Raw genomic sequence first — 24,333 nt, 5'->3', positions numbered from 1 at the left:
CATATATGGAACTACAGATGTAGCCATACTCATCATGGCTACATCACTGCCTCTAGTACCCATTTATTGCACCAAGTTGCACCCATGACTCGGAACGCCGAGCTGCTGCATAATGCGTTTTCAATGTGAGACTTTGACAGATGCACATGCCAGTGTGTGCGCGAGGTACTCCAAGCATGTCGCAAGCATGACAAGACACAGGAGAGATGAGCGTGTAAATGGTATATACAGTAAATAGTTAATGATGTATTTTTATATATTATGAACACATTTAACAGTAGTACAGTGGGAAGCTACCAATCAGTTAAGCTCAACCAGGACTGAGTTTCAAAGTTTAGAATTGGGAGACGATACCATGTAATATACCATTTACTGTATGCCAATGGTCTCTTAGGTGGGAAAAAAGCAACAGACTTCAGTGGTAGGGAATGGTTAGGGTTTGTAGGGAAATGTACTTGCTTGCTTAAGCTGTTTCAGAACATATCCAAACTGTTTTGCACATTTTTGCATAATTAGGTAAAAACAGATGAAAATTGCATCGTTTTGAAAGTTCATGTAATCACATGAATATTAACTGTATTTTTTTTAATTATTAATGCCAGCGGATTGCCATATGAATCAGAGAATTTATAAGTTTTCTAAGCATAAATACATCAATTGTAGTAGTGACCTAATAGTTTGTGTTACTATAATATACCTTTTACATGTGACTTAGCTGTACTCATCTAAGAAATTACATGTCTCTTCTGCATTCATCTAATTTTACCCAGTTATTTTTCAAATTATACCACAGTGACATCAAACAATTTTCTAGGAAACAATTTTCTAGGAAACAAATCACAAAGATTCTAAGCACAATGATGAAACCAGTAGCTACCACTGAGAGGGGTTGTCAAGCATGTACATTTATTGTATACAGTAAATAAAATTGAAACAAAAAATGCTTTGTACCAATATTTAATTTTCCATGTAAAAATTTAAATTTGTTTTACATTATTTAAAATATAAATGAAAACATATTGTACAGCAAATTAGGAGATTTTCCTAATGTATACATTTGACGTACTTTACCTAGTGCAAAAGTCTTTACTTCTTGAGGGTCATTACAGACAATACATCTGATATACATCTGATATAGTAACGATAGCACCTGATTTAGGGTACACCTTTATAATATTATTTTATTTTATATTTTCATATATTCGAAATTGATAATATAATGAAAGGCAAATTACTGTAAGAGAAACTTCATAACATTTAAAAAATTAATCACACATTACAATGAAAAAATGCCCATTATTTCCGATCATAAATAAAAAAAAGTAATTAGGTAGCCTATGCTATACATTTAAAAATTTTCATATGAAATAGTGACTAAAAGTTTATATGTTTGATATAAAAAATGTTAAGTTCAGTTTTTTAGTTAATTTAATGATTGTTCTCTTAAAATAATCATACTATCATTTGAGTCATATCAATTTATATACCCTTAGTAATTTACTGCTGCTTTCTGGATTGCACAAAACATTCCTTTAAAGCTAAACATACAGGGTGAGATTTCAATAGATGCGAGAAAAAACCGTTTTATTTTGAAGTGTAAATGATTGCCACTTTAAAAAAAACTAAAGATTTCTTAGCAAATCTCTCACTTTCTGAATCTCTCATCTTATTAAATCTTACCCACTGTATCTACTTGACTGCAGGTGTATTCAACTGCAAACAGTAAATTGAAAGTACTCTAGTTAGGGGTCAACTAATCTCACAGTACATTCATTACCTCATTTATTACAAAAGATCTTGGCAGCCAGATAGGCAACCGCCATACTGGCTAACAGACTACTAGCAGCTAAATATGCCACATTTAAGCCACAAGTCACCATAGACCAATGAATTGCAAACTAGTGTATTATGGCAGAAAATTATTAATTAATAATTAATAAGGTAGTAAAATGCAATCTAAGAAATATTTTGACCTTGAAAGGTACAATAAATGCAGACTTTACATGCTTTGTTAGGTAACAGCTGCCATAATGACCAATTGATCAAAGTTCAGTCAATAACAAAACAAACTGTAAATATATATATATATATATATATATATATATATATATATATATATATATATATATATAGTTTGCTGGTGTACATAGGAATTATAGAAAACAAACACATGTAACATGTAAGGTAATACCTGAGAAAATGCCCTGATGAAACAAATTCTAATGCTACATGTTTTTCCAAATTTCACGAAACTCTCACTGAACTAAAACGGCATTACAGTAAAATCCTGGTGTATATGCATACAAGAATGTGTTTAGTTTTGTTTAGGTACCCTCTTCTAGCAAAGTACAAATGATGACATATTATGAATCTATCTCTATAGAGAAGACGGTGGTGGTGGTGGGTGGGGGGTGGGTGGGGGGGGGGGGGTAACACCTCCAAAAATATCCAGGTCAAAAACATAATAACCATCATCATGCTCCTGTCTCAACGCTTCAGGAATGTTTCCCCAAGCTCCTGGTATTTAGAAAGGAAATACTCCAGTTGCTGAGTAGAGACTTCATCACAACTCTCTGTACTACTGATCAGCATCAGTGCTAGGAAGTTGTCATACCTACTAAATGGCCCCTGGCACACCTAGTGATTTCTGAATGTTCGGTAGTAACTACCAGAGTGCTGGCATCACATAGTGGGCATGACAACTTCCAAACCTTTCCTCCTAACAGCACCAAAGGGAAACTGTGCTTTGTTCCACCAACAGAAATCTGGTATTTACAATGTAACTTTACATTGTAATATAATATACTTTGAGCTCCCACATGGGCCCTGCAACCATTGCCTATGAAGACAATTCTAGTCATCCTAACTGATACTAAATGAAACAACAAGAAGATACCAAATAATAGTAAATAGCATTTAGTTAATTATTTTCATGATCAGCCATTGAGCTTGAAAGATAGTCAGGCAATTATTGTGAATCAGAACACGGATGAGTTTTGGTTTTAAGAGAAAGCCATGACTGTAACAAGCCATGGCGGATGATGGTACGCAGATTGCAGATACCATTCCTGTCCTCAAGAATCTAAGGGCATGTTCATAGAAGGCTGAGATACAGCAACACGCAATACTGGAAAATTGGCAAAATATTATAGTTATAATACATACCCAAACATAAATATATTAGGGTATATGACTTGCACGTAACATTTCACTTCAATTGCATGTATACTCAATGACCTCCAAAATGCATTCTAAACTTGGCCACCTCTTTGGAAACAAATTCTGCCTATTATACATTCATCGTCAAAATATACATCTAGCAAAAGATGTAAATATGACTACTCTTAGACTACGGTAATGTAGGTACAGCATTTCTAATCTTTATACAATTTACAAAATGAATCTATTTTGTTTTTATGTGTAAATGCATCAAGTATCAAATCTAGGATGCTTTTCCCTGGAGTCTAGTTGTTGAATTCACATTTGTTTTTTGCCCTTCAAATATTTAATCTCATTAGTTGCTCCTTCAGCTCAAATTATGACCTAAGATCTATATGTAAAGGCCTTCTAATTCATCAAGCCTTCTGTCAGGCTCTCAAATCACCTAAATATGTATTAGATCTTTCAAAACATCTGCAAATTCAACTCTATAAACCTGTCTATAATGCTATCTTTGACATAAATATTTGTAACATAAATAAATAAATATTAAATATAAAGATGTGTACTAAATATTAATACTAAATCATATCTCAACTATCTGACTTGTTTTTACTAGCTATGCTAATAAGACTATTTTACAGTTTGGATAGAATGTAAATATTGAAATACTGTATCCTAGAAATGGAAATGAAAGTAAAAAAAGACAAAATACCATTATGTTAAAAGAAAGATGCCATTTGGCCAACATTTTTGCAGTTTTAACAATTTAAACCTCCAATTAACAGAATGAATATTGGTTATAGTAGTAGTTGCAGTTGGCAGATTACAACAGTCACTTTGTATATGTGGACATTTTTAATCACACTTATAATAATCTGAAATGTAGCTCTAAATTATTCAGACAGTTGTCTGCACAGCTATTTGGATACCCACTTATATTGCAAAATCCGAAAAAAGTTGGCAAAAGTCAAGCTAAAGAATAGGCCTGTGTGAGGCCACATCAATGAACATTGTTCTATTTAAAAAATATATGTATATTAAAATTGGATACATTAAAACTTTACAGACAGAATTAATTCAGTTATTGTGATTCAGGTCTAATTATCAGTCCAAGGTGATTGTATTAATATGTTAAATAACGGCACATTCCTATTATACCCTATGAGCATGGGTAGAAACCTCCAGTGTAATTTGAATACGTCAACTTTTTGCATATCATGACATATGTTCCCAGCAATTTGCCAGATGAGGGTTCTTGATTGCTTAAAAATAATTTCCAATATACAATTTCTCTCTACTTATCTAAATATCTCTCTACTTAATGTAGTTGTAAGCTAAAATCAGAAACTAATAAATGAGATTTAGGAACATTAACATAGTAATTGACTAAGGTTGACTGCAGCAAAAACTAAATAGCTTTTAATTGTCCAGAATGTAAGGGTAAAATTCTAATAGGTGCTAGCTTGCATAAGGCAAACTCAAACACTTCAGCTTAAACTCAAACATTTTGGCTTTTTTTAACACCTTCCTTGCCTTTTTCACCTGCAAAGGAAGATGCAAAGGAAAACAGAAATATTGGGTCAAATGTAATAGGGTGAGATTTTCAGAAAGTGAGAGATTTTGGGAGAGTTTTCCCCTTTTTTTTAAAGCGGCAATCATTTACACTGCAAAACCAGGTTGATTTTGCAGTGTACTTGATTGCTGCTTTAAAAAACATGGCAAAACTCTCCCAAAATCTCTCACTTTCTGAAACTCTCACCCTATTACATTTGGCCCATTAACTGTAGAACTAAATTTGAATCTCAATGTATTCCCCAACATAAGGCCTAACTCAGACCTGATCACAAAGCTGCCCTTTCTAGCAAAATGGACATAACCATGTGCACTGAAGGTTGGGCCAATAAAATATGTGCAGAGAGAGAGAAATATTTGGGGTGGGGTGAGTTCAAAACGAAATCTAAATCACAGTGTGGAAATAAAGCAGCCAGTATTTACCCTGCACAGAAACAATATATTTCACCCAAATCTACTCTCTTTGCACATGTTACATTTGCCCCACTTGCAGTGAAACATGGTTTTGTCCATTTGCTAAATTGAATTAGGCGCATAGTCTGCAAAATTGTATCAAACCCAGTTTTAAATTGTTACTGGTTCAGCTTTCCAAGAACAAAAATCATTGATAAAATTACCAATATTGAGAATACTTGGGATTATCTGAAAACACGTACATTCACTGCCTAATTTTTGGTTGGTTGTTTGCAAACACATTCGTACATTTTTTGACATGTATGACAATGTATCAAAATTCATATATGTGCCCATTACAGGTTTAAACGTAGAAAATGCTTTATAACAGCACTCCCAATTCAGACAGTAAGTAATGAGAATGGCTCATATAATTTTCCCTTGATGTTCTTGTACTTGAACTTGGAGACCAATAGCTGAGTGGGGTATACACTTTCCACAATAACCTCCACATCTTCCATAAATTTTAGTTCCGTCCTAAAGATAAAACACATACACAAATACTTAACAAATAAAGTACAGTACAAGTTATGTTATATTTTAGTTCACAAGTGTAACATTACCAGCAGGCTTTCCATAATGAAGCAATCCACAAAGTAATTTGGTCTATTACAGTAAAATGATCACTGTAGACATAATTAACCTCCCATTCCCAACCTAAATACAAAAGTATGTAATATTAATGGGGGTTATTCAGACTTGATCGCTGTTGTGTGAATTCACCAGCCTCTCGATTATCGGATGATTACAGCGCATGGGTGCGCAGCATGCATATAGATCCCAGCGCACACGTGTGAGGTCAAACAGTGCCAAAAAACAGCTATGAATCTTTTTGCATTCCACCCCTATTTTGACTGACAGGAAGTCACCATTTGGGTGTGGTAACCAGCCATTTCTGGGAGTGCCAGAAAAAATGCAGGTATGCCCAGGTATTTTCAGGGAGGGTCTGTGACATCAGCGCCGTCACGATCAGTTTGTCTCTGTCAACTGAATTGAGGGCCAGAGGAGATCCCATTATAGTGACTGGACTTTATACCTATAGCACCAGTAAGACCAGGGCTGGGCAACACTGGCCCTCCAGATGTTGATGAACTACACATCCCAGCATGGCCACATAGCAAAACTAATGCAAAGCATCCTGGGATGTGTAGTTCATTAACATCTGGAGGGCCGGTGTTTCCCAGACTGTTCTTGTTTTGTACTTTCCAGACAATTGCCTACCAATATAGGGTGAGGAAGGGAATATTTCAATCTTAAGCCTTCATTTTATTTATTTATTAATTAACAGTTTCTTATATAGAGCAGCAAATTCCATTGTGTTTTACATTTGCTAACAGTAATACAACAAACTGTGCATTTACAGACAGGTACAAAGGTAGGAGGTCGTTGCTTGCAAGCTTACAATCTATAAATAGAAATAGAAATGAGCGCTATCAAGATTGAGGAAAAGAGTTATTTACAAATAGCAAAAGGGAAAGGATAAGGAAGATTGAAAACAAAAAAGCACCTGTAAATAAAAGGGTTAATGAAAAAATGTTTACGCTCCTTTGCAGGAGTGTTTGTGTTAGAAGTCCGTGGGGAGCCCTGTCGCTGTCCCTACCTCTAACCAGACTCTTGCGTGCAGACTGCAGCGTGTATGGAGCGAGCGGCGGTGTTGGTAGAAGCCGCGTCTGTCTCTGCTCCGTTGCTGCAGCGTGTCAGCGTGTCACGGCTTGGAGGAGAGAAGATCCTGCCGCTTTCACCCTGCCACCCAGTCCCAGTCCGGTGAAGAATTCCATCAAGCCAAGCCGTGACACGCTGACACGCTGCAGCAACGAAACGGAGACAGACGTGGCTTCTACCAACACCGCCGCTCACTCCATACACACTGCAGTCTGCACGCAAGAGTCTGGATAGAGGTAGGGACAGCGACAGGGCTCCCCGCAGACTTCGAACGCAAACACTCCTGCAAAGGAGCGTAAACATTTTTTCATTAACACTTTTATTTACAGGTGCTTTTTTGTTTTCAATCTTTCTTATCCTTTCCCTTTTGCTATTTCTAAATAACTCTTTTCCTCAATCTTGATAGCGCTCATTGCTTTTTACAATTTGCATTTATTTATTGAGCAGCTTCTCACACAATTTAGCGCAAGTGAAATTCTCCCCTTACAATCTATAAGGTTTAAGACCCCATGTCCATATAAATGGACAGTATTTAAAAAAAATGACTGTACAGTATTTTGATGTTGGTTGCCATTAAAAGCCCAATGTCCATTAAAATGTACAAAAAAATTCACAAATATCAAACAAGAACAAATCACAATGTTTTGGTGCATGAGCTAAAAAGCTTTATGTGCTAGAAACAAAAATGACCAAACCATATTTTTGGGGGGACACTAGAGGCTTTATTCATCTACTTTACCAATGTCATCACTGGGATACAACAGAAACATGCAATGAGTCATAAAGGATTAAGGCAAATTTCACCATTTTATAGGTTTTGCTTTTATTAGTGTACTTAAGTGGAATTTATGTGAATGCTACAAATCAATGTGGCCAAGTCATATAGAATTATATAATTGTGTATTCCTCTTGCTTGTGTTACACTAAACTATTGCCTTGAAACTTTAAAAATATTCTTAACCAAAGTAGCCAAGGTGTGACAAATGCAAACCGTAGCAATGTTTTTATTAAATGTAGTCTTGTCAAATTGGTGTGAGCCAAACAAAAATGATACAGAAAACAGGTTATAATGAATAATAGTTAGAACAAAACAGAAAAAATATCAGATATAAAATAATTACCTTGAAAAGTTAATTTATTCATATTTAAAAAAGTACATTTAGCATAATACTATCATATTTAACCATGAAGATAAAGTAGCAGTTACAAAGATTATGATAATAGTAAGACCTACTAAATAAAATACAATGATTGTATTTGAATGAATTCTGTATACATATACTGACTAGATAAAGGATTTTAAGGATTTTAATTGCAGTTCATATATTAATTTTATGTATACATTTTATTTCTGACAACAGGTACTTAGCATTCTACCTATATTGCACAGGGTTGGGTATGAAATCTAAGCCGTTAAAATACGACGGTCAGGATGCAGACAGCGGCATCCCAAAGGTCGAAATCCTAACATTGTTAGGAGCTGCACGGGCAGCGCCTCCGCTCGCCCGGCAGTCTCCCCTGTAGTTCTTCCGGCGGTTGCCGGGTTACCGCGACGCCGTCGCGTCATCAGCCGGGAGCTTCCGGCAGGCAGTCAGGCTGCCGGCGTACAACCCCTTCCTCCCCTGCCGCAGCGGTTGCCAAGGCGACGGGGGACGCCTGGCGGCCGCAGGGAGGAAGGGGTGTGCATGACGCCGCACGCAGCGTCAGGGTAGCGCTTGGCGCGCTATTTAAACTTGGTTACTGGGGCACTCAGACGCCGGCTATAGCTCTTGATTTGGCGTCCTGAGTGTTTTCCGGTTCCAGGCTCCTGCTCACTCGTGGTTCCTGTTTTCCAGTCCCTGTTCCTGGCTGCCTCCAGAATCCTCGCTTGTGTCTGCCTGCCGATCTCTTGGTGTTCAGATAAGTTGGGAGATTCTCACTCCTTGCCTCCCTTATTGTCATTTATCTTTTGTATCATCATATTGTGTATTGTTACACCCGTCAGCAGTTCTTATTGTGTCAGCATATTGTGTATTGTTACACCCGTCAGCAGTTCTTATTGTGTCAGCATATTGTGTATTGTTACACCCGTCAGCAGTTCTTATTGTGTCAGCATATTGTGTATTGTTACACCCGTCAGCAGTTCTTATTGTGTCAGCATATTGTGTATTGTTACACCCGTCAGCAGGTCGGATTGTGTCAGCATACCGTGTATTGTTACTCTTGCTCAGCATCTGGTTACACCTCGTGTATTGTGATACCAGTCAGTTTGGCCACGGTACATTGTCTTGCCTGTTGCTCACAGCATTAGCACCGCGGGTCCCAGCCCAGTCCGCTATCCACTGACACCCCCCTCCGTGGGGCAGGGTGGTTCTCGCCTCTTTGGTTTGTTAGGTAGATTTCCCCTTGTTTACCTCCGGCCTTGGCGGCTGCGTTGTCACTAGTAAGACCAGGTGGCATCGGGGTGGGAGCCTGACTAACGGGCTCCCACGAACGCGGCTATTATTGGTGAAGGTTAGCTTAGCACGCATCCGCCAACTCCAAGGGGTGACAACGGAGTTAGGGTAGGCGAGATCTCCCTGTTCCTAACATTATAGCCGGCCAATACTTCACCCAACTTCCAGTCAGCCATTATGGATCCGGCCCAGCAGGCTGCTAATCACGCTCTGGCGGGGCAGATGCATACTCTTACTCAAGAGCTTCAGAAATTGACCCTCCGGGTAAACTCACAAGAGGAACGGGTACAAGGGGTCTTATCCTCATCTAGAAACCCCGAACCCAAGTTGAGTCTCCCGGACCGGTTTTCCGGGGAACGTTCCCAGTTTTTTAACTTTAGAGAGTCGTGTAAACTTTATTTCAAACTCCGCCCGGCCTCCTCCGGCGTGGAATCCCAGCGTGTGGGAATGGTCATCTCCCTGCTACAAGGAGACCCCCAGACTTGGGCGTTTGGCCTTCCCGCAGGGTCCGAGGCCATTACCTCTGTGAATGCTTTTTTTTCTGCCATGGGGTTGCTTTACGACGACCCAGACCGTGCTGCCTCAGCCGAAGCCAACCTGAGGGCACTACGGCAGGGTCAGAGTAACGCAGAGGCTTATTGTACCCAATTCAGGAGGTGGGCCATTGACTCTGGTTGGAATGACCCAGCACTCCGTAGCCAGTTTCGCATTGGGTTATCTGAGACGTTAAAAGATGCATTGGTTCACTACCCTACCCCGACCTCCCTGGATGAAATTATGGAGTTAGCCATCAAGGTAGATCGGAGGTTCCGGGAACGCCAGAGGGAGAGGGTTTCCGGGGTATATCCCTCCACATCACTGGGGGAGACCTCGGAGGTTGTCTGTGACGAACCCATGCAAATTGGGGCTACACGTTTATCTGCCGCAGAAAAGAATCGTAGGAGGCTGAAGGGTCTCTGTCTGTATTGTGGTGGTCAGGGTCACCGTGCAGTGGTCTGTCCGTTGAAGGCGGGAAAAGACAGGGCCTAGGTGGGTTTGGGGAAACTCACTTGGGCCTATCTTGTTTTTCTCCCCTAGACTCGATCATTATTCAGGTTTCTGTCACCTATAATAACTGCACTGTCACTACCACTGCCTTTGTTGATTGCGGTGCAGCCGGCAATTTTATTGACGGGGGGCTGGTTTGTTCGTTGGGGCTCAAACCCATTTCCCTGGTCAATTCCTTGTCGGTTTGTGGCCTGGATGGTCAGCCACTCGCCAACGGCAGTGTTACCGCGTGCACCCCTTCTCTCCAGCTTTCGGTGGGGGCTCTTCATTCAGAAGAGATTTCTTTTTTGTTGTTTCACTGTCCGCTCACGCCACTCGTCCTGGGGTTACCATGGCTTAGGAAGCACAATCCCAGTATCGACTGGACCACAGGAGAAATCATACGTTGGGGCTCTTCCTGTTCTGATCATTGTCTCTCTCTTCCTCTTCGTCTTGTCCTTCCCGTTTTTTCTTCTTTACCCGTACCCTACAGAGACTTTGCCGATGTGTTTTCCAAGAAGGAAGCTGATACGTTGCCCCCTCACCGTCCCTTTGATTGTGCTATAGACTTAGTTCCCAATGCCAGATTGCCCAAGGGACGTCTATATGCCCTCTCAGAACCTGAATCCCAGGCCATGGATTCATACATAAAAGAGAGTCTCGAAAAGGGATTCATTCGTCCTTCTAAATCTCCTGTAGGTGCAGGGTTTTTTTTTGTTGAAAAGAAAGATGGATCTTTGCGTCCCTGCATAGACTATAGGGCCTTGAACAAAATTACTGTAAAAAATTCCTATCCGTTACCACTCATCTCTGTTTTGTTCGATCAAATCCGGGAAGCGGTGGTGTTTTCCAAGATTGATCTTAGAGGAGCATATAACCTCATCAGGATTAGAAAGGGAGATGAGTGGAAGACAGCCTTTAACACACATTCAGGTCACTACGAATATCTTGTGATGCCGTTCGGCTTGGCCAACGCTCCTGCAGTTTTTCAGGATTTCATCAATGAAGTACTCCGGCCGTACCTGGGGGTATTTGCTGTGGTTTACTTAGACGACATTTTGATTTTTTCCAAGTCACTTTCTGAACATCGGCAACACGTCCGCCTGATCCTTCAGAAGTTGCGTGAAAATCAATTATACGCCAAACTCGAAAAGTGTGAATTCGAAATTGCTCAAGTCTCTTTTCTGGGTTATGTCATCTCTCCTAAGGGTTTTTCCATGGACCCCAGCAAGGTTCAAGCCATCATGTCCTGGGCTCGTCCTAACAATCTCAAGGCCATCCAAAGATTCTTAGGATTCTCCAATTATTATCGGAGATTCATCCGGTCCTTTTCTGACATTGTTGCCCCCATTGTGGAACTGACTCGCAAGGGAGCCAATCCTGAAATTTGGTCCCCACAGGCCGTTGAGTCCTTTCATCAGTTAAAGAAGGCCTTCTGCTCAGCTCCTGTCTTACATCACCCAGATCCCAGAATTCCTTTTATTGTGGAGGTTGACGCCTCGGATGTAGGGGCTGGAGCTGTCCTTTCTCAGAAGGACATTCGTGATCAGAAAATTCATCCTTGCGCCTTCTTCTCCCGTAAGTTCTCCTCAGCCGAAAGGAACTATGATGTCGGGAATCGTGAATTGTTGGCCTTTAAGTGGGCCTTTGAGGAGTGGCGTCATTGGTTAGAAGGGGCCAAACACATCATCACTGTGATTACCGACCATAAAAACTTAGCCTACATCGAGTCTGCTAAACGATTAAATCCACGACAAGCCCGGTGGGCGTTGTTCTTTACCAGGTTTCAATTCATCATTACGTTCAGACCCGGCCCCAAAAATGTCAAAGCTGATGCTTTATCTCGTAGTTTCCAGACTTGTCAGAGCGCTGGACTCAAAGATACACCCATTGACCCGTCTTCTGTCATTTTTGCGGGTCTGACTCAGGACTTGGCCTCCCGTGTCCTGGCTTCCCAGCCTTCTGCTCCTCAGGGGACTCCACATAATAGACTGTTTATTCCTAAACACCTCAGAAAATTGGTCCTCAAAGACTTTCATTCCAGTAGGGTCACTGGACACCCTGGCGTTACCAAGACCCTTGAGCACTTGTCTAGGGCGGTTTGGTGGCCCACCATAAAACAGGATGTTGCTCTGTTTATCTCTTCTTGTCCGGTATGTGCTCGACATAAATCTCCCAGATCATCACCAGTGGGTACTCTCCTGCCGTTGTTCATTCCAGAAAGGCCATGGTCCCATATTTCTATGGACTTCATTGTCGATCTTCCTTCTTCTTCTCGTTTTACCACCATTTGGGTCACGGTCGACCGCTTTAGCAAGATGGCACATTTTATTCCCTTGCGTAAACTCCCCACTGCTAAAGAGTTGGCACAGCTCTTTATCTCGCATATTTTCAGACTCCATGGCCTTCCCTTGGATATAGTTTCTGACAGGGGATCTCAGTTTGTGGCCAGGTTCTGGAGAAGTTTTTGTTCCGGTTTAGGAATACAGGTCAGTCTTTCCTCCGGGCATCACCCACAGTCCAACGGGCAGACCGAAAGGGTCAATCAGGCATTGGAGCAATATTTACGCTGCTTCGTCTCCAAATGTCAGAGCAATTGGGCCGAACTGGTACCTTTAGCAGAATTTGCTTATAACAACTCGTATCATGCGGCCTCCAAGAGCTCGCCTTTTTTGTGTAATTTCGGGTTCCATCCCAAGTGCAACTCCTTCTTTGTTCCAAGGGATTCCTCTCGGCCGCCCTTCTCCACAGTGTCCTTCCTTAGGAAGTCGTGGCAAAAGGTTCATTTGGCTCTGAAGCAATCTTCAGCACGTTCAAAACATTTTTTTGACAAACATAGGAGACCATGTTTTTTCCGAGTAGGGCAAAAGGTTTGGTTGTCTACTCGCCACATTAAGCTTCGCCAGAGATGTCCAAAATTAGGGCCCAGGTTCATCGGTCCATTTTTGATCACTGCTCAAGTCAATCCGGTGGCATTTAGGTTGCAGCTTCCCAGAGCACTGCGGATCAATAATGTCTTCCCAATCAGGGCCTGCTCCTAACCGCAAACCAGTCCTCATTCAAGGGCACAAAGAATTCTTAGTAGAACAGATATTGGACTCCAAGGTTGTTCGGGGTCAACTGAAATTTTTGGTCCATTGGAAGGGGTTCGGAGAAGAGGAGAGGTCTTGGGTGCCTGAGCGATTATTACATGCGCCCAGGCTCAAAGCAGAGTTCTTTAAGACCTTCCCGTTCAAACCTGGTTCTAAGGGTTCGTGACCCCTCCTCAAGGGGGGGGTACTGTTAGGAGCTGCACGGGCAGCGCCTCCGCTCGCCCGGCAGTCTCCCCTGTAGTTCTTCCGGCGGTTGCCGGGTTACCGCGACGCCGTCGCGTCATCAGCCGGGAGCTTCCGGCAGGCAGTCAGGCTGCCGGCGTACAACCCCTTCCTCCCCTGCCGCAGCGGTTGCCAAGGCGACGGGGGACGCCTGGCGGCCGCAGGGAGGAAGGGGTGTGCATGACGCCGCACGCAGCGTCAGGGTAGCGCTTGGCGCGCTATTTAAACTTGGTTACTGGGGCACTCAGATGCCGGCTATAGCTCTTGATTTGGCGTCCTGAGTGTTTTCCGGTTCCAGGCTCCTGCTCACTCGAGGTTCCTGTTTTCCAGTCCCTGTTCCTGGCTGCCTCCAGAATCCTCGCTTGTGTCTGCCTGCCGATCTCTTGGTGTTCAGATAAGTTGGGAGATTCTCACTCCTTGCCTCCCTTATTGTCATTTATCTTTTGTATCATCATATTGTGTATTGTTACACCCGTCAGCAGTTCTTATTGTGTCAGCATATTGTGTATTGTTACACCCGTCAGCAGTTCTTATTGTGTCAGCATATTGTGTATTGTTACACCCGTCAGCAGTTCTTATTGTGTCAGCATATTGTGTATTGTTACACCCGTCAGCAGTTCTTATTGTGTCAGCATATTGTGTATTGTTACACCCGTCAGCAGGTCGGATTGTGTCAGCATACCGTGTATTGTTACTCTTGCTCAGCATCTGGTTACACCTCGTGTATTGTGATACCAGTCAGTTTGGCCACGGTACATTGTCTTGCCTGTTGCTCACAGCATTAGCACCGCGGGTCCCAGCCCAGTCCGCTATCCACTGACACCCCCCTCCGTGGGGCAGGGGGGTTCTCGCCTCTTTGGTTTGTTAGGTAGATTTCCCCTTGTTTACCTCCGGCCTTGGCGGCTGCGTTGTCACTAGTAAGACCAGGTGGCATCGGGGTGGGAGCCTGACTAACGGGCTCCCACGAACGCGGCTATTATTGGTGAAGGTTAGCTTAGCACGCATCCGCCAACTCCAAGGGGTGACAATGGAGTTAGGGTAGGCGAGATCTCCCTGTTCCTAACAAACATAACCTTAAACAACCCCTCACTTAGGGCCTGATTTACTAAGCTTTAAAAGTGATAAAATGGAGAGTGATAAACATCCAGCCAATCAGCTCCAACCTTCCATGCCACAGACTGTGTTTGAAAAATGTCAGGCAGGAGCCGATTGGCTGCTTGTTTATCACTCTCTATTTTATCACTTTTGAAGCTTAGTACATCTGGCCCGTAGCTTTTGTACCTTGCGCCTTGCAAGGTACAAAAGCGAAGTGAGGGGTTGGTTAAGGTTATGTTACGATTTTAACGGTGTGCTCCCGTGCATTGCACATATGTGCTGCAGGTACTTTTTGAACTAGACTGCATCGCATCTAATTCAAAACACATGGTGCTTTAGCACATTGGATGCATTTTGAAGTACATCCGATACAATTTAGTTCAAAACGTACGGTGCACATTGCACCGTGTATGGGCGTCATAACCCTAATCCTCACCATGTGCCTCACACTAACCACAGTACTTAAAGTCTGGATCTCTTGGGAATCTGCTGTCCATTCTTACTGTCAAAAGTGCTGCATATAACCTACCTGTGATCTGTGCACGTTGACAGTTGCATAATTTCCTTGAGCAATCCATCTGGCAGCATCTGATATTCGGAAATCTGTCCCTGAAAGGTTGATACTGAACTGTCCCTGAAAGAGTAATTAAAAATAGGTTAGTGGCTAGAACATATGTGCAGATTTAGTGTAATGAAAAAAACCCACTGTATAAATACTCACTTCTTCATAGAGGATAATAAGTGCAATTAATCCCCTATTACAACACATTGTAATACATTTTAAGTGAGTTAATGGAATGTCATAAAGTGGGCTAAAAATTAAGCCAGATGTGAAAAGACTCAACTGATATGAATGAATGAGAGCATGGAAGAAATCTAATGTTTGGAAAAAAAATACTTTGTAGTTTTATTTATTTGTGGTTTAAAGGATGTACCTTGATTTACCAGACATTTCTTTGCAAAAATATATTGTATCTACATTGGGAATGAACACTGTAAACTGCCTATATGATGTCCTGTCTAATAGGATAACCTTTATGGACAGTAAGCTAAGATCATGTTACTGTATGTAAACTGTAATTAAAACATGTGTGAATACTAAAACCTCTTTCTTGATCAAATTAATTCTACAACAATTGTGATGGGGTTATACTGCTCCAAGATCAATTAAAGCATTTGCAATGTTTTATATTTATTTCTTATATCTTATATCAGTTTCTTATATAGCGCGCACATATTCCGCAGCGCTTTACAGAGAATATTTGAACATTCAAATCAGTCCCTTCCCCAGTGGAGCTTACAATCTATGTTCCCTACCACATGTACACGTACACACATACATTCTAGGGTTAATTATTGTTTTTGAGCCAATTAGCCTACCAGTATATTTTTTGATTGTGGGAGGAAACCAGAGTAACCCACGCAAGTACGGGGAGAATATACAAACTCCGCACAGTTAGGGCCATATGTGGGAATCAAACCCATGACCTCAGTGCTGTAAGGCAGTAATGCTAACCATTACACCATCCATACTGCCCCACATGTGTTCAGCAATGATTAATGATCAGATGATAAGCTCCCTGCAGCTTTTCTGGTCTCTAAAAAGGACATATTGAATGCTTCAGCACCTTAATGTATGTTCAGCACACAAAACGCTCATACCTGTGGGCACTTTGCAGCACTGTAGCAGTCACCTGCTGTAGCAAATGGAACCGCTCTTCCCAGCAGAGTACGAGCAAAGAGGAGATCTGTAGCTAAAAAGTATTAAGAAAAATGTATTCAGACAATGTAACCACCAAATTACTCACACTAATCATCCCACTTATTATATTAAATCTAGGGTTATTTATTAGTATTTATATTGCATATTCTTTTAAAAAAATTGGGCATACCTTGATATAAACTTCTGTTGTTATAGTTGCTATTTTTAGCTTTAGAGATTTTATAGGAACCTTCATACACTTTGGGGTCACATTGGGTGCCCCTCTTACCTTTAAGAGGGGCAAACATGACTTATATTCTCAGTAGAAAGTTAACTGAATACATTAATTAACAAAAAGGACACATATACAGTATGTATTAATATAAGAAGCATTGCAAGCTACAGATAGAGCCATCCTCATCTAGCCCTTTTATAGGATTTAGTGAGCCAGAGCTGTCGGAATCCTTTTGCTAATCCCCTACTGTATTGTTCTATGTATTGTATTGCAGCTGAGTACAATAGGCCTTGGCTCACCATGGCTCACCTTGGCTATCTAGAGAAGGCTAGCTGAAGAAGGCTCCATCTGTATGTTAAATAAGACAAGACAGCAAGGAGAAGCTGGGGACTGCAAGTAACAGCTGGGAGGGCATAATGCATATTCTCATTAGAATGTTAAATATTAAACATTTAGTTAATGAATATAGATGGCTATCTGTAGTAATATATCAGCAGGGTTTTTAAAGGGGATCTGGTTAGGATCCTGACAGTCAGAATACTGACTGCAGGATCTCCATGGCTAACCATCCGGATACCAGGCTGTGGGAGAGTTGGGTTAAGGTAAGGGGATGCAGTCAAAATCCTGCAGTCAAAATCCCGATGGTCAAAATAACAACAACCAGTGACCGACGGTCAAAATCCCGACAAGGTCAAAATCCCGATAAGGTCAAACTACCGACATTTAAAATCCAGACATGGTCAAAATCCCGACATGGTCAAAATACCGACAAGATTAAAATACCGACATATAGAATGTAGACAGGTCAACATGACTTTCGGGCGACAGGTTGCGAGGTCGACATGGTTTTTTTCACTGTTTTTTGACCCGACATGTGCCGACAGGTGGTATTTCATGCCCTACCATCCACTAGGGCGTGGTGGGATAATAAAATAGTGTGTAGAGCGCAGCGAGGTACCATGCCCGAAGCATTATGAGCGAAGCGAGGGGCTGCGGTTGACTTCCAACTGTGTCGACATTTGGTTAAAAAAACTGTGAAAAAACCCATGTCGACCTCGCAACCTGTCGACCGAAAGTCGGTCAATAGCTGTCGGTATTATGACCGTCGGGATTATGACCGTCGGTATTTCATACCGAATCAAGGGTATAATTACTTACAGGAATCCATCAGAATTTTAACTGACGGCATCCTGACCACAAGAATACTGAACCCTGGGATTTCATACCCAATCCTTTTAAAGTGTTATAAGCTATAACAAACAAATAATACAACAACTAATACAACAAAGCAAGTGGGATGAAAATAAAAGGCTATACAGGCCACTTATTGCAAAAAAGTTTTTATATTTAAACTTAGGCCAGAATGCACTTAACAACAGTGAAGTATGCAGGTAATACACATTAAGTACGGTAATACACTTGTGGTTCTGCACATTATTAAAAAATATAAGTGTTAACAGAATGTAATTGATTAGCAAAGTGAATGAACAGAAGACAAATCTAAAAAAAAAATGGTGTGACCAAACTTTGCCTTCAAAACATCATCAATTGTTCCAGGTACATTTGTACAAAGTCAGGGATTTTGTAGGATTACTGGGGTTAATAAGACCTGATCACAGCAGGGAGATTTTGCAGAGCCCTGAGATCAGACAGACACTGCCCACACAGTGAAAACCCACCTCATGCAAATCTGCGAAGGGCTTGCAAAAATCACGCAGGTCGCCATCTAGCTGCAAATCCATGTTACTCACTTACCATCTAATGATTTTCCCAGTAAGTGCAGTCTGTGCATAATGCAGAACAAACTCGATAGAAACAGGCTGATCAGAGCTGAGGAACACATCCTCCCTGAATGAACACATACATTTTTAATGACACTCCCATAAAATGACTGGGTGACACCCACAAACGGCTTCTTTCCATCAATCAACTTGCGAACATCTTGCAATGAGAAAAGCAGTAGGATTTTTTCACTAAATGGCCTTGCCCATACACGCTACGATCCATATGCATGTGCAATAATCATCTGCCTTGCAAAATTGCAGTGCTGCGCTAAGATCTGAATAAGCCCTATAGTCAGGTTTATGATCAAATAATCATGCCAAACAGGTGATAATGATCATCATTTATATATGTAAGTGGAGTTCATGTCACAGATACTGTACACCATGGCAAGACTTACCACAACAAGACACAAGGTAGTTATACCTTGAAACTTTTGCTTTAAAAATATTTAAAAACAGACTGTGGTTTTATGCACAAAGAAAAGGGCAACGTTGAGGGCCGTAGTAGCAGTGGTCAGCCAAGGAAAATTGGTGCATTAGTTGAAAGACAAATTATGCATATTTCCTTTTCTAAATAGAAAGGTGTCCAGCAGTGCCATCAGCTCAGAACTGGTGAATTTAAATGGGAGACATGTAATAAAAAGAGACGTCTCTGAGACGTATTATTCAGAGACGTCTGGCCAGAACTAGTCTTCATGAAAGAATTGCTGCCAAAAAGCCATCTCTTAGACATGGAAACAAGGCCAAGTGACTCAATTATGCACAAAAACATAGTAATAGAGATGGAGAAAAATGGCAGCAGGTGCTCTGGACTGATGACTGAATATTTTGAATATTTGGCAGTAACTGAGGCAGTTTATTCACCAAAGGTCTGGAGACCAGTACAATAACTAGTGTCTGTAGTGAGTGAAGCAGTGGAGGTTCCTTGCCAGTTTGGAGCTGCATATCATGGGGTTGAGTATTTGATCAAGATTAATGGTCCATAATGCAATACCATCAGGGAGGCGTCTGAATGGCCCTTAATTTATTCTGCAGCAGGACAACAGCCTCAAACATACTAAGTGACATTTAATGAGATGCGAAAATGTGACTTTTGCGATATTTTCGCCAAAAACGTCCGAAATCGCACTTTTTCCCGAATTCGCATATTTAATGAGATGCGGAAAATTACAAAAACTGCAGATTTTGCCATGAAATCGTACTTTCTGAAAGTGCGATTTTTACTCGCGCCGGAACTCGCATCCGATTGTTTTCTCATTGAAAAGTATACAATTCGCATATTGATGTGAGATGTGAATTCGGGAAAATTGCTAAACATTTAGACCAGGTTCTGATATGCGAATTGGCCAGAACCCTGCACAGATCATTGAGATCTGTGCATGGTCCTGTGTTAAAAAAAATGTTAAAGTGTTTTTTGGGGAAAAAAATGGCGTGGGGTCCCCTGTCCTGAGCATAACCAGCCCCGGCTCATTGAGCCGGACCTGGTTCCAAAAATATGGGGGACACAAAATATGGGGGTCCCCCGTATTTTGAAACCAGCACCGGGCTCCAACAGCCCGAGGTGTCATGGCACAGCCGGGGGACACTTTTTACATAAGGTCCCCCGGCTGAAACATGAGCACCGTGGCTGGTCAGCCTTGGACGGGGTACCTGGAGGAGTGGGGACCCCCCAATAAAGCGGTCCCTCTCCCCAGGCTTCATCTGTCCAGGGCTGAAGCCCGGGGCTGTCACTGGCGTCCGTGGCCAGTGGACGCCGGCCTGATAGGGTTAAATCTCACATACATTGCGCCGGAGAAAGCCGGTTCAGGCCGCTGTCCGTGCGGGGTGAGATGGCTGTGGAGCAGGGAGCCAGCACTGGATCCTGGATTGGTAAGTATATTGGTGTAAAAGTGAGGTGTGTGTATGTGTGTAAAATAAAGTTATACTTTTCTGTGTGTGTGTCTTTTTTTTAACATTCTTTTTACAGGTGGACTACAAGTCCCAGCGGGCCCATTAATGCCCCGCATGCTGGGACTTGTGTTTCTCCAAGTCCCAGAATGTGGGGGAGGTCTGCAGGCACTTGTAGTTCTCCTGCATAAAGCAATGTTACGTATGTGAGATTTAACCCTATCAGGCCGGCGTCCACTGGCCACGGATGCCGTTGACAACCCTGGGCTTCAGCCCTGGACGGGTGAAGCCCAGGGGGGCCCCCTTTATTAGGGGGGTCCCCACTCCTCCAGGTACCCTGTCCAAGGCTGACCAGCCACGTTGCTCATGTTTCGGCCGGGGGATCTTATGTAAAAAGTGTCCCCCGGCTGTGGCATGACACCGCGGCTGTTGGAGCCCGGTGCTGGTTTCAAAATACGGGGGACCCCCAGATTCCCCCCCCCCCCTATTTTTTGGAACAAGGACCGGTCCAAGAGTCCGGGGCTGGTTTCAGAAATACGGGGGACCACTATGCTTTCTGTCCCCCGTATTTTTGGAACCAGGTCCGGCTCAATGAGCCTGGGGCTGGTTATGCTCAGGAGGGGGGACCTCATGCCGTTTTTTTTTTTTTACAAACACATCGCACATTACCTCAATTTGGCACATTTTCATGCCTAAAATTCGCACATTTTCATTCTTAAAATTCGTCCATTTTCGCACTTAATTGCATTTTTCTTTCCAGAATACGCACCTCATTAAATATACGAATTTGCGGCAAATATGCGAGCACTGGGGTGATCGTACCCCAGTGCTCAGTGCTGCTTCTGCCGCCGCCTGCATTCACAGCAGTGAGCGGCCCTGCTTGGCAAAGTTTGGGGTGGCTCGGGAATGTTCAGGATTTTGGGCGCCCTTCCCCCCCGAGCCCCCCTGAACATCCCCATGCCTGCCGCCTAGTCACTGTTGTGATTGGTTCCGGTCTGAGTTCTGGCACAGCCACTGAACTCGGACCTTATTACATCCTGCCCCAAATATTGATTTGATTTAGACTTCTCTTTTGTTCATTCACTTTGCATTTTGTTATTTGATAAAAATTAACTATTAACATTTCAAATTTTTTCTACACCTGCCTAAAACTATTGCATGGTATTATCGGCTAAATAATTTCTAATAAAAAATAACTACATAATGCATCATAATGACAACAAACTCTAGACTTTCATGAAGAATACAACTTAAAATTGTGCAAGTAGTAAAATAATGTATTGAAGCTTTAAACAGAACATTATTGAGAGAGTTCTTCTCCTTACTTAAGAAGAGACATGGCCAACAATAGACTACACCAGGCAAAGTATGCAGAAATCTATCTAACAAGAACAACAGTGGTAGAGGATAGCAATTGATGGGGGTAGTACAGGAAACAAAACATTCATTCCCTTTTACTTTTTAATAATGTTTATGTAAATAAATCTGCATCCAAGGTTTGGGCTCACATATTGGAGGGGACTAGGGTTGACCGATAAAATGTGAAGTGTCCTATTACCAATACAGTGAGTATTTCAGGGAGATCTGGGGATCACTATGCTGTGCCAGCAAACTTATCCTGTTAAAAAATGGTGACAATGATTTTCAATGAGTCTGATAAATGGCCATAATAGATCAGCCTTCATGCAGAAATTGTTAAATGGTCCCCTGATCCGAATAACATGTACAAATATTAAAATTTACTTGTAATGTCTTATTTGTAAGTAAACCAGTGCAGTGATTTAATAAACTTACTTTTGATTTGCATTGCAATGATATCAAGTCTTATTTTACTGAATACAGTTATTCCAGCTGCCAGGTAGTCATTTTTGCATGCGCAGTCTTGTTTTCTGCTCCCATTAAATGGACACTCATATGGATTTTTTAGCCTTGAAAAAGATAACTGTTACAAACAATATGTAATAAAAAATACACTCACACCAACAAGCTATGTTATTAAATTCACAATCAAATTGTACATTTTCTACAGGATCTCGAGGGGTATTTTAAACAAATGGAATAGACTAAAAGTGGAATAAAATGAGGTACACTATTAAAGGAAACCTGTAATAAAAAAGAATATCCAAAAATACATTCATATTTTATTTTAAATCACTATAACCTTGTTCCCAGGAAACCTTTAAGCCAAGATCTCAGGTGATTATTAATAACTGGCTTCTGGTCTCAGCAAGCTGCAAAATCTCAATCAGACCCGCCATGTAAAGCATCGGCCTGGGGCATGAAGAGCCCGTAATGCGCTTCTAGGGTCCCATGTTTTATGGTGTGGCCAGTCTCCAGAGGGGGTGTGGCCAGTTGCCGCAGAGGCTTGTCTTTAAAATTGTAATTGGGGCTGACATAAAGCTAAAAAGGGTAATGCACATGTATTGTATAAAAAGCTATTTATTTTCTCACTCCATAATATATTACAATACCTATATCCAAATACTTCTGAAAAGTTGTCTGCTTCACCTTTAACCAATGTTATATATTCTTTTGGGCTATCTGACTCCATTTCCGAACAGTAAATCTGCAGAAAATATACATTACTAAAAGGCAAAATTAACATAAAAAAGATTATGCGTTAATAGAGTTTTGCTAATTAAATACCTTCACTAGTCTATTGTTAATTTTCAGAGAATACTCAGCATCTGTTTGAGTGTTATTCAGCAGGCGTATTTCTTTGCAGCTCTTATAGTCACCTGTAAATGAGAATAGAATAATGCCCTACTTTGTTTGTCAGAGAACACCTGTATGACATACTGTACATGGGAAAATAAGTACCAATTTCACACTATTTACTGCACAGCGTCCTTAATATCAAACATGATTCTATTGACTGCCTAGGGAAAAGCACACACATGGGCAAATCCAGGGATGTAGAGAGCCATGTCAGGCTCCGGTAATGAAGAGGATGCATGATTTAAAATGGAGGCATGTGTAAAGCAGGTCCCTCCCTCTCAGCCAGAACCAACTTCCCAGTGATATTTAAGAAGATGGCACATGTGCAATAGAGAGCAAAGACTCTGGCATAGTGCGACATTAAGTGTAGGTATACTTTGGAGGGGGGGCAGAGGACCAGAGCCCTTCCTGGGCCCTTCTAGCAGTCCAGGCCCAGGTAAATAGTATTATGTATATTTCATTAAAATAGTAATATTGGGAACTACTATTCATTCTTGCACCCTGCACCTCTCATGATCCATGCAATTCCTCTTACCTGTCTGTGGTGTCGCTCTTTGCCCTGGTGCTTCTAGGACTGTATCTCAGTGCTGGGTTTGGGTTACACTAAATATGTACTGTAAGATTTGGGCTTATACTGAATCCTATTACAAAGCTTTCTGCTTTATCATGCTCCAAATTCTAACCTTAATTGGAATATTACAACGAAGCATGAGGGACCTTTCTCTTCATTGGCATTATTAATCCGAGGTGCACACCCTTTAAAAATATATTTAAAAAAATATTGTTATGACAAAAATAATTTTAGTACTATTACTGGTCTACCGTCCGACCATTTTTCTCAGTTTCAGATAACTGTTCCAGGAGCACCACTGCCTGAGTAACCTTCCTATTACCTTAGGGAAGTGAGGCTGATCTTGTATTTACTGATAGGGGAGTTCTGCCACCTATGAATGGCAATGATTATTGCCACACACTACATCTAATTTGCAGACAGCTCTATGAAGCAAAATCGAATAGAAAATCAAATGGGAATCAAAGGTTTTTTTTTTATATTTGATGCAGATTCAATCCCATTGTGCACTCTGGTGTAGTGTAAATCGAATAGAAAAATAGTCTTGGCAGCCAAGACTATATAGTGGAAATCTAATAGTAGATAGTGCATATATAATGTGTTCACTGCAGCAGCATTCGATTCGATGTCCATCTCCTGCCTGAAGCCAGTGTTGATCTAATAGCAAATCGAATGCACATCAAATAAAAAATCAAATAGAAAATAGTGGAAATCAAA

The 24,333-nt window shown here is 41.5% G+C and overlaps 1 protein-coding gene across 2 annotated transcripts in view; it reads right to left on the bottom strand.

The window, feature by feature from the left end:
* Positions 1–4,943: 4,943 nt before the first annotated feature.
* Positions 4,944–24,333, bottom strand: part of ADAMTS20 (ADAM metallopeptidase with thrombospondin type 1 motif 20) — a 243,701-nt gene continuing 224,311 nt past the window's right edge. For both annotated transcript variants that reach the window (XM_083182669.1, XM_083182670.1), the window contains 6 exons: positions 22,974–23,065; positions 22,799–22,893; positions 22,122–22,255; positions 16,382–16,473; positions 15,249–15,353; positions 4,944–5,664 (listed from right to left, as the gene is read on the bottom strand). In XM_083182669.1, the coding sequence (XP_083038795.1) occupies positions 5,554–5,664; positions 15,249–15,353; positions 16,382–16,473; positions 22,122–22,255; positions 22,799–22,893; positions 22,974–23,065 (629 nt within the window). In that variant the 3' untranslated portion in view covers positions 4,944–5,553. The remainder of the gene's footprint in view (positions 5,665–15,248; positions 15,354–16,381; positions 16,474–22,121; positions 22,256–22,798; positions 22,894–22,973; positions 23,066–24,333) is intronic.

This window comes from Crinia signifera, chromosome 4, assembly GCF_055691185.1.
Source record: "Crinia signifera chromosome 4, ASM5569118v1, whole genome shotgun sequence".
NCBI classification, from domain to species: domain Eukaryota; kingdom Metazoa; phylum Chordata; class Amphibia; order Anura; family Myobatrachidae; genus Crinia; species Crinia signifera.
This window is presented reverse-complemented; position numbering and strand designations above follow the sequence as displayed.